Source organism: Littorina saxatilis, unplaced genomic scaffold (assembly GCF_037325665.1).
Source record: "Littorina saxatilis isolate snail1 unplaced genomic scaffold, US_GU_Lsax_2.0 scaffold_1790, whole genome shotgun sequence".
NCBI classification, from domain to species: Eukaryota; Metazoa; Mollusca; class Gastropoda; order Littorinimorpha; family Littorinidae; genus Littorina; species Littorina saxatilis.
Genome location: NW_027128784.1, coordinates 7,501 through 19,099, shown reverse-complemented (window position 1 = coordinate 19,099; position 11,599 = coordinate 7,501). Strand labels below are relative to the sequence as shown.

At 43.5% G+C, this 11,599-nt stretch overlaps 1 protein-coding gene across 1 annotated transcript in view; it reads right to left on the bottom strand.

Moving 5' to 3' along the window:
* Positions 1–1,077: 1,077 nt before the first annotated feature.
* Positions 1,078–11,599, bottom strand: part of LOC138957099 (neuroligin-4, Y-linked-like) — an 11,708-nt gene continuing 1,186 nt past the window's right edge. The window contains exons 2-4 of the mRNA XM_070328269.1: positions 8,786–9,008; positions 7,268–8,119; positions 1,078–3,616 (exon numbers count right to left, since the gene is read on the bottom strand). Coding sequence (XP_070184370.1) covers positions 3,154–3,616; positions 7,268–8,119; positions 8,786–9,008 — 1,538 coding nt within the window. The 3' untranslated portion in view covers positions 1,078–3,153. The remainder of the gene's footprint in view (positions 3,617–7,267; positions 8,120–8,785; positions 9,009–11,599) is intronic.

Genomic DNA, 11,599 nt, shown 5'->3' with positions numbered 1-11,599 from the left:
TTGGTTGCAATGGAAAGGTGTATAAATATAGAAGAAACACCTTTTGCAGCATTTGGAGTTGTGTTTGTGGGCAGTTGGTTGCTCTAAAGAGGTGGTTACAAGGGCAGATTCAATGATATGAATGAACACAATCTGTGTGTGTGTGTGTGTGTGTGTCAACTGTGTATAAGTATGTGTGTGTGTGTGTGCGCGTTTGCGCACACATGTAGATCTACTGTTTGAAGTAATATACCTGTTTGAAAAGTCAAAAAGTGAACCAAGTGACATTAGCATTGGTGTGGTTTCAGGTGTACCAGTGTGAGAAATGCCAACAGCTGTTCTGCCTGGACTGCGACCTGTTCACTCACGAGACGCTACACTCGTGTCCTGGTTGTGCCAGTCTGCGCTCCACTCCCCAGACACCGCGTCTACACGTCTCTTAGCCGAGACATCTAGTTTTGTATGAGTTCAGAGAGAGAGAGAGTGTGCGTGTGTGTGTGTGTGTGTGTGTGTGTGTGTGTGTGTGTGTGTGTGTGTGTGTGTGTGTGTGTGTCCACGTCTCCTAGCTGAGACATTTATTTTGTTATGATTTGAGAAAGAGACACAGAGAGAGAGATAGAGTGTCACCAAGTCTCTTAGCTGAGACATTTTATTTTGTTATGATTTGAGAAAGATAATGAGAGTGTGTGTGTGTGTATGTCACAGTCACCACGTCTCTTAGGTGAGACGTCTATTTTTGTATGATTTAAGAGCTGAGAGAGAATGAGAGATAGAGAGCGAGAGAGTACATGTAGTTACTAGAACTGAATAACAATGGACAAAATAAAAGCTACATGTATTACACTGAAGTTGTCATCTTGTAAGTTTGTTTTTGCAAGAGAGAGAGAGAAAGAGAGAATGAAAGAAAGATATAATATAAGATGGAGAGAGAGAGAGTGAGGAAGTAGTTACAAGAACTGTGAAACAATGGACAAAATAAAAGCTACATGTATTACTCTGAAGTTTTGATCTTGTACGTTTGTTTTTGCAAGAGAGAGAGTGAATGAAAGAAAGATAGAATGAAAGAGACAGAATATTTGCAAGAACAGTAAAACATGGTCAAACTAAAAACAACATTTATTAGTATAATTACTCTAAAGTCGTTATATTGTGCATTTTGTTTGCAAGAGAGGAAGATTGAAAGAGGGGGAGGGAGACATCGCAAGAATTTTGAAGAGTGCACAAAATAAAAGCTTTTAATCTGAGCAGTTTAGCTTGTGCTTTTTATTTGGCGAACTAAAGGAAGTCGCACCAAAACATCACTACATAACACAATATTTACAATACACTTTGTATGTGCAGTTAAAACTTTGTACATGAAAGCCGGGATCTAACGCTGATGTAGGTATGCCTCGCCTTGAATTTTCATTTTACTATCCAGTATCGTTTAGAAACTGTCGGGTTACAAAAAAAATACAGCTTTGTGCTTTTCACAAAAATACATGACAACGCAAAATTACTACAGTGAAACCTGCTTTGGTGACCACCTCTCAATGAGAGCCACCTGCCTACAACAACCGCCCAAAACGATCCCGGACAATTGGGTTTTCCTGTGTAAATCTTCATTTTTGGTCAGTCCCTATATGGTGGTCGTTATAGACATAATCAAAAAATAAGAAAGGTATATTACAGGAACGTTTGATTGTGACAAAGCAAAACGTTACGGCATAGACAGGTTTGACTATCTGTATAACACATTCATAAATAAACGGTAAAACAAGGTTAAGGAGTATTTCTCTTCATCTCCTCGGACATGGAACTAATGATTACTGGGCATCGCTTGAATACGTGTGCAAGTTTAGTAAAAAGACACCATTTTTGTGAAAATGTCCCCAGTGGCTTATCTGCGTAACTTTTTCTTTAAAATCCAAACGTCTCATCCGTTTAGCCAACTCAGGCTTTCGGCACTCAAGAGATTTCTACAGGTAGATGTAAAATCTTCTCGTTTACTGTGACCTAATAATGGAGAGTTTCTCTAGTTGCAATTTAAAAGACAGACCAGCTGCCTTTAGTGTAGTAACAGATGTAGTGCAGCCTCCTCCAATGGGCAGCTTTAGACAAGAGAAGAAAGTATAACTGTGCATAATCATGATTTCATAAAAATTGAAAATTATTTTCAGTCCAGCACAACATCATGCAGCTCTAAGGGATATGGATAATAACAAAACATACTTTTAGTCGAGCACAACATCACACAGTTTTTAGGGATATGGATATAATAACAACAAAACATATTTTCAGTCCAGCACAACATCACGCAGCTCTTAGGAATATGGATAATAACAAAAATATTTTCAGTCCAGCACAACATCACGCAGCTCTTAGGAATATGGATAATAACAAAATATTTTCAGTCCAGCACAACATCACGCAGCTCTTAGGGATATGGATATAATAACAACAAAACATATTTTCAGTCGAGCACAACATCACGCAGCTTTTAGGGATATGGATATAATAACAACAAAACATATTTTCAGTCCAGCACAACATCACGCAGCTTTTAGGGATATGGATCCCACGATTGACAAAAGGGTCTTTCCTGGCAAAATTGTATAGGCATAGATAAAAATGTCCATCAAATACCCATGGGACTTGGAATAAAGTAAAAAAAATTCCATCTCACACGGCATTAAGTCTCAGGAAACATGAATACACGCATGCAGGAAAAAAAATAATATGGGTAGCGCCGTATGTATGGCAGCTCGCTTTCCCCGGGGAGAAAGCAGCCCGAATTTCCATGAGGGTAACCTCACTGGACTGTAAATCTTATCCAATCCAATCCAATCCAATCCATAATAACAACAAAACATATTTTCAGTCGAGCACAACATCACGCAGGTCTTAGGGATATGGATAACAACAACAATCAAAATACACGCTACACTTAAATCACATATTATATTGTTGGAAATAGACACATTTTTAACACAATTAGACTTTTTTTTTAGGTCAGCTTGAATAAATGATTTCAATAGGGCTGTTGGCTACGGTCAGATACGTATATGAAAGCCTTGTTTTTTTAAGTTTTTTTTTTAATGAATATCACTTGAAGACACTTAGATCTTGTAAAAGGAAGTGAAAACACTTACTAATTTTCTTTCAGTCAAATTGTCAGAAAAGTTCACGTGCGGGTCAATTGTTATTGTGTGATCTGTCCATGTTTTTCATCTCATACTTGCTAGCAGTTTTTCGTCTGCAAACTCTGATAAATATAACCAAAAGAAACAGGTTCAAAAGAAGCAGAACTGCAGACACAATAATCAAAGAAATTAACATGGCATTCGCCTCGCTTGCCGTCACGTTGAAATCTGTTAACTTTTCTGATTGGCTTCTTTCAGCGGTAGGCGTCTTTTCAGTGGCTGTTGGTCCTGGAATTTCAGTGGCTGTTGGTCCTGGAATTCCATTGGCTGTTTGTTGAAGCCATCTAGAATGAAGACGAGGCACAAGGTCGACCCAGAGCGAGGTTGTCGACGGGCGAAGGTGATGATCAATGGAAGGTGTCGGCGAAAAACGGAGGAACGTTTCTTTGCTGACGTCATAGGGAAGCCATTGATTGCCTAAGTTGAAACTGGGTGAAATTCCGTTGTTTGGATTTCTGTGGACAGAATAAATAAGATCAGGAACAAGCAGGGAAAATAATTATCATCAGAAAAAAAATAGCACGAATTCCCGATTTGAAAGGTATTTTCTTGAGAGACAGAATTTTCACCAATGCAAGAAAAAACAAGTCGCGTAAAGCGAAATTACTACATTTAGTCAAGCTGTGGAACTCACAGAATGAAACTGAACGTAGTCCGCCGCTAGTGCAAAAGGCAGTGAAAGTGACGAGCCTGTTTGGCGCGGTAGCGGTTGCGCTGTGCTTCATAGCATGCTTTACTGTACCTCTCTTCGTTTTAAGTTTCTGAGCGTGTTTTTAATCCAAACATATCATATCTATATGTTTTTGGAATCAGGAACCGACAAGGAATAAGATGAAAGTGTTTTTAAATTGATTTCAAAAATTTAATTTTGATCATAATTTTTATATTTTTAATTTTCAGAGCTTGTTTTTAATCCAAACATAACATATTTATATGTTTTTGGAATCAGAAAATGATGAAGAATAAGATGAACGTAAATTTGGATCGTTTTAAAAAAATATTTATTTTTTTACAATTTTCAGATTTTTAATGACCAAAGTCATCAATTAATTTTTAAGCCACCAAGCTGAAATGCAATACCGAAGTCCGGCCTTCGTCGAAGATTGCTTGGCCAAAATTTCAATCAATTTGATTGAAAAATGAGGGTGTGACAGTGCCGCCTCAACTTTTACAAAAAGCCGGATATGACGTCATGAAAGACATTTATCGAAAAAAATGAAAAAAACGTCCGGGGATATCATTCCCAGGAACTCTCATGTAAAGTTTCATAAAGATCTGTCCAGTAGTTTGGTCTGAATCGCTCTACACACACACACGCAGCCATTTGATTCTTTGAAGAGACACACACACACACACACACACACACACACACAAACACACACACACACACACACACACACACACACTCACTCACACACACACACACACACAGACACACGCGCACACACACACACACACGCACACACACACACACACACACACACACACACACACACACACACACACACACACACACACACACATACACACACTGAGTATTGCATATTTCAAATTCTAGTATGACTGTCAGACTAAAAAGAAAACCGTGCTTAAAGTGCAGTCACTCCACAAGGTATGCAATATTCAATGTTTTAGTCACTTCTGCCATCCTCTTATTTTGGTCGTATTTGAGGCCAAAAAGTGTTCACGGGCGCTGTGCACACTTAGTGAGTTTAAACAAAGGACATTTCAACAGAACATATTCGTTCTAAATACAACTTTCTCGGGGCAGTGAAAGCCGATGAATCAGCAAGTAATATGAGCCTGGAGGACAGTGTAAAAGTAAACAGTGGCCGACTTGTGCAAACCCGGCTTTTTAGCAAGATAAACACACCCCTGTTCCCGTTCACATGAAATTGAAGAAGATCATTGACCCAGTGCCCAAGCCTGTATTCCATATTATGACCCTTTGCTGCTTCAGTAAGTGGGCCCAGGTTCGAGTTTAATGCACAGTTCTTTGCGAGAAAGCGGTTCGGCTCAGCATTTCAGATTTAGCCAGGCTTTTACACGGGATAAGTCGATATCCCTCCACTTGTACAAATACCCCTCCCCCCCAAAAAATCAAAAAAAATCAACATCCTTACTGATTCCTGTGCAGAATTATACTATTTTGATGATTTTTTTTTTTACGAGATCACCAGCAGTGTCCGTTGATACATTGTTGGTTGTGGATTTGAGGTATACATATGTCGAAGTGGAGGGATGGTCTTATTTATTTATTTATTTATATGTGAGATTTATATAGCGCTTGACGTTCTCTAAGCGCTTTACATATTAATTTCTGCCGTGTGAGATGGAATTTTTTACATAATATATCACGCATTCACATCGGCCAGTAAATCTCCGCAGACCCTTGCTACCAAGTTGTCTTCCTCTCGGACGCCCTTTCAGTCCTTCAGGCCCTAGAGAACGACAAACTCCCACAGCTGGCCAAAGCATTACAGATGGTCAGACAAACCAGAAGAGTTGTCCTCCAGTGGATACCAGCACACTGTGGGATACCAGGAAATGAAAGGGCAGATGAGCTGGCAAAAGAAGGAGCCGTGGAAGACCAACCTGAAAACAGTGTCAGCTTTAGTGAGCAGAAGACAATCATCAAGGCATTGATGAGGCCAAGGACAAACAGAGATGACTACCACACAATGTCCAGAGAGCAGCAAGTCAACCTCATCAGGCTGCGTACTGGCCACAACAGGCTCAATGCTCACATGAACCGAAAGTTCAAGCTGGCGCCATCACCAACCTGTGCCTGCGGTCAAGAGGACCAAACAGCGGAACACATCTTACAGCGATGTCCCTTACTAGATGAGGAACGAAAAGAAGTGTGGCCGTCACCAACTCCCTTGCAGACCAAACTATACGACAGTCGACAGGAGTTGGAGAAAACGACAACATTTATCACCAGTGCTGGACTGATTGTGTAACCTCTGCGAACGCCAAGAAGAAGAAGAAGACGGCGAATATTTACTTTTCACGGCCTATTATTCCAAGTCACACGGGTATTTGGTGGACATTTTTTTTTTATCTATGCCTATACATTTTTGCCAGGAAAGACCCTTTTGTCAATCGTGGGATCTTTAACGTGCACACCCCAATGTAGTGTACACGAAGGGACCTCGGTTTTTCGTCTCATCCGAAAGACTAGCACTTGAACCCACCACCTGCATGGGCTAGGAAAGGGGGAAGAAAATTGCTTAGGCCAACAAACAAAAAATAGTCTGTTTACAGTAACACGACCGACCCTATTTTTTTCGCGCGACCCTAGACTTTTTTTTGGCATTTGGGGAAAAAAAAATCTGTTTTTTTGCAAAATAACGTAAAAATATGGTTTTTTGGAAAAAAAAAAAAAAAAAAGACCTACCGACCCTATTTTTGGGGCCTATGTTACCGTAAACAGACCTATTTTTTTGGGGGGGGCCTTACGCCCCGACCCATGGTCGAACTCGCAACCTCTCGCTTCCGAGGCAAGTGCACTTTACCACTCGGCCACCCTGTCTTATCACAAGATGGGAAGTCGAACTGTTAACACGAGATCCTTAAACCTTTCATCACATTAGAACAAAGGGGGGAATAGTTGAAGAGGATAACGGTAGTCTTTGCTAAAAAGAGTATGGCATTGGCAATCTTCTCGTTAGAGCTTTGAAATGTGAAAATGCTGTTGAAACAAGTATGTCGCTTGATAGATATTGTGCGCGCTTGTGTGTGTGTGTGTGAGTGTGTGTGTGTGTGGTGTGTGCGTGTGTGCACAGTGTGTGTCAGTGGTGTGTGCGTGTGTGCACAGTGTGTGTGTGTGTGTGAGTGTGTGTGTGTGTGTGTGTGTGACAAAGAGTGCGTGCGTAAGTGCGTGTCTGCATGTATGATAGTGTGCGTACGTATTTGTGTCTGACAGAGAAAATAGTGTAACTATTCACACACACACACACACACACACACACACACACACACACACACACACACACACACACACAAACTCACCACCAACACAAACACCCTCTTTCTCTATCCTCACCCTCACCTCCCCCATCCCCCCCCCCCATCCCCCCCCCCCCCCTATCCCCAACACTCACCCTGTTCGAACAAAAGCGCCGATCATGTCACCATACATCCTGGACAAATCGTGCTCTTGCTGTGAAATAATCCCGTGCGGTGTCATCGGCCCGTACCGTGCCAGCGAAGCGTTGGTCAGTCCGAACAGGTAGTCAACGTCCAGACCATGAGGCATCCCGGCGAACAGGCTGCCCCTGGTCAGCGATGGAACCCAGTCGAAGTAGTAGAAGTAGGATTTAGACTGCCGTGGGGATTGCGCCGCAGCTGTGGTAGGAGTTGGTGTGGGTGTTGAAACCGCTCCCGCCTTGGACATACCATCTCTCCTCGCGTGATTTCTCAGGTACTTGACGGCGGGCGCAGCGAAGCTGGAATCTGTGTACAGGTCGAAGAACGTTCGCAAAGGCACAGAAGACTCTGCAGGATCCCTAGGGTAGAAGTACCGGTAGTTCACAGCGTCTTTAGAGTTGGGATCGTGATTCTCGCCTTGCTCTTGAAGCATGAGTCCGTCCAGTAGAACACCATCGATGTCCTGATAAGGAACGCGCCCCGTTGCGAGGACGGTGGGCGAGAGAGTGATCAGAGTGGTGAACGTGATTACCCCTTCGTTGTTCAGAACACCCATCAGAACGTCATAGTCGTAGAAACCCACGGAGGAGAGATAGTCTTCGTCCTTGAGCAGGTTGTGAAGGTCGTTGGGGAAGAAGTTGCCGTCGATGACCGGAACGAAGGTGACAAAGTCTCCGGCTTCTGTGGCGACTGCCGCGCTGTGGATGTCGTCTGCTGGGACCTTCATCAGGCAGTCCAGTCTGGATTCTTGAGATGTGGAGTTTTCTCCGCATCCAGCGACTTTAGACATTCTGTCAAAGGTCGCCCTGTTTCGACATACGAACACACTACTATATACACATACACAAGGAATGTACTATAGATGAGGCTTAACGTCCTCACAGGAAACTGACATGACCTAAAAGGGATATGTATGACAAGGACTGTGATGCGTACTTTTTCTTTTATCACTGCCGGGTCAACACCCAAGCAAGCAGACGATGAGGAGGTCGAAGATGATTATGATGATGATGCAATTCACATTTAGCGTCCTCAGTGGCAGAAGTGGCCAATTTGAAACATATTAGTACGACATCAAGAGGAGGAGGAGGAGGATAATGATGTCGGAAAACAAGCCTAGGTATCCATTTGAAGAACCAATCCACTTTTGCTTTCCCATTATTCATAATGGCAAACAATAACTGTCACGGCAACCACCGCCATCACCACCACCACCACCACCACAACAATTAAAATGGAAACCGACCTAGGATTTTTTGAAGCACCAAGAGGCATCCACAGTGATACTAATTAAGTGTGATAACCACCACCGTCACCTACTCCTCCTTCCTGACCTCCATCCAAATGACCACAAATGCTAGTATTCCAAGATGCGTCTGCAGTGCCACATGTCAATCATGCCAGCAACCACCATCGCCATCACGACGACGACCCCCACTAATAACAATAACAACAAGAGAACAGCCACCAACCTGGGATTTCGTCTGAAGCACCAATAGGCCTCCACAGTGCCACTCATCATGACAGCTCTGTGGAACAGGCCCGAGGAATGCCGGGATACCGTGTGCTGGCTGACACTGCTTGCCCCCGCGGACTCCCCGACGATGGTTATCATGGACACGTCACCCCCGAAGCCTCGGATGTTGTCCTTGACCCATTTCAAGGCCAGCAACTGATCCCACAATCCGTAATTTCCTGGAGAGAAAGGTCATTTTACAAAGTGGCATGCGGTGCAGGTCTCGGAGTTTACACAGAAACCGATCTAAGATAGCGACCACTTTTTGTCGTCTCTAGGGAGGTCGGTGTAGACAAGTTCTTCTTCTTCAGCGTTTCAGAATTTTCTGGTTATGTGTGAGCTCGTTTGCCCATTTGGGTTCCCCACACTATACTCTGAGAGCATAGTCAGCTCACTCCGCTTTCGTTGAGTAGGCATGCTGGGTATTTTCGTGTTTCCATAACCCACCGAACTCCGACATGGATTACAGGATCTTTTCCGTGCGCACTTGGTCTTGTGCTTGCGTGAACACACGAAGGGGGTTAAGTCACTAGCAGGTCTGCACATAAGTTGACCTGGGAGATCGGAAAAATCTCCACTCTTAACCCACCAGGCGGCAGCGACCGGGATTCGAACTCACGACCTCCCGATTAGGAGGCCGACGTCTTACCACCACGCCACTGGTCGTAGACAAGTTCGACTACAGTGTCCCCTTTCAAGACTCCCCCCTCCCCCCCCCCCCCCCCCCGCCCTCAATTTTAGACTCCCTCCTTTTAAAAAAAAAGAAGGTTTTCTCAGAGTTTCTGTTCATAACCTCTATAACAAGAGGCGAAGCCTTCAAGGCTCACGTAAGAAATCGACAAACAGTAACACAAACTCAATCACTCCATCACACACACACACACACACACACACACACACACACATACACACACACACATACATACAAACACACACACACACACACATACACAAACACACACACACATACACACACACACACACACACACACACACACACACACACACACACACACACAGAAAGCGCATAGGTGAAACTGTGCAAGAAAGCGAGACACTAGATCTAGATCTGTCTGTCTGCATGTTACAGGGACACGACTGCCAACTAGTCTCGGCCCGCTCAAAAAAACAATGACCGAGACTTTCAGTAATTCCTTCGCGTGACGTCAAACCCTCTTACGTCATAATGTGACGTCAATGTAATGTGACGTCTTCAAATGTTAGAGTTTCTACCACATACATACATACGCACGCACGCACAGACAGACAAAAGTTAGCATCGCATAGGCTAGAGGGCCCCAAAGGGTTTAAAATCGTGATCGTGATTGGCGTTTTTTGACCTTTCTGTGACCGTGATTGCCGAAATGTCCATTTCTGTGATCGTGATGGGACTTTGCCCGTGATCCGTGATGACAAAAAAATCAAGTCTCGTGATCGTGATCGTCATTTGTTTTCGTGATCGTGATGGGCATTATTGCAAAGCATTTTATTTTCAACGTACATTTTTCACAGCTGTATCACTCTATGAGCCTCTATTCGTCAAGGAGCCAATCCCGATTGAAGGGAAGCAACAACACATTCAGAAATATGATTTTGACAGCGATTGCTTCCCTTTAAGAGAACCAATCACAAAAAAAAGATCCAATCAGAAGGCAAATTGCAAAAGTCTGCCAAACTTCATCCAATGGAAGGGCTTCGTGCAAAAGTTTTGAGTGCATTCAGTCAAATTCGAATTCGAAGATCAAAAATGGCGTGCAGCGGTACTGTCATCGAACTTCTGTTATATTTTGTGGATTCAAGCCAGACCAAAGCAGGCGGCGAGAATGCCTTCCTTAGTGGAAAGGTCAGGCTACGGGTCGGTCTTTCCGAAGACGAAATATCAAGGTACATGTATGTTGATCTATGTTGCTCTATGTTGCTCTATGACTGTTCTGAATGTACGCAAAGATCTTGAAATTGGTTCAAGATCTTTGAGTTTGAGTGAGATCGTTGACATTGTCGACATTGCCACGTCCGGCTGTCACTCGCTCAGTGTGACCTCGACAGGCTCGAGATCGAGTCTGCGTGTAGCCAAAACCGAAACTAGAAATGTGTTTTTCATCCCAGCAACGTGGACACGCTTGGCATAGATTCTAATTGTCGCTTCTTTGCATTAAGCTTGGATTTATTTTAGCGCCTGTGAACTTTAATACCAACTATGGGTTAAATTCAGAAACAATGGCGGGGAGACGTGCCAGTTTGGGTCACTTGATCCTCATGTCAAAGACGATCAAAGTCATGTTCGTTGGGGATTTTGTCAGGCATGCTACTTTTCCGGTAATTGCCGGAAATCTGATAAAGCCGTTTTCAAAATCCGGTAAAGTCAAATTTATTCCCGTGAAGTTGAAAAATTTCCGCAAAAACGATCCGTGTGAATATCGCGCAACGCGACCGGGCGCCGGTCTCAATGAAGCCAGCGCACAGTAGTGTTGTTTTCACCAGTTTGGAGGTGTGTTGAATGGTGGTGGGGGGAGGCTAAAATGGGATTTTTAACAAGATCACAACACTATTACAGCCCTGAAAATGATGCCCAGAATGCACCAGATTGCACAGATTTTAACCGTTTTTTGAAAAAAAATTCCGGGGGGGCATGCCCCCGGACCCCCCTAGTTGGCTCGCATGCTTCGCAGGCTCAGGCTTGTGGTTTCGCCACTGGCACTGCGCGCTTCTTTCAGGTAAAACCATTTTTGGCCTGTAGCATTTCTGTTTGTTTTTCAAGGCCATGAAACCA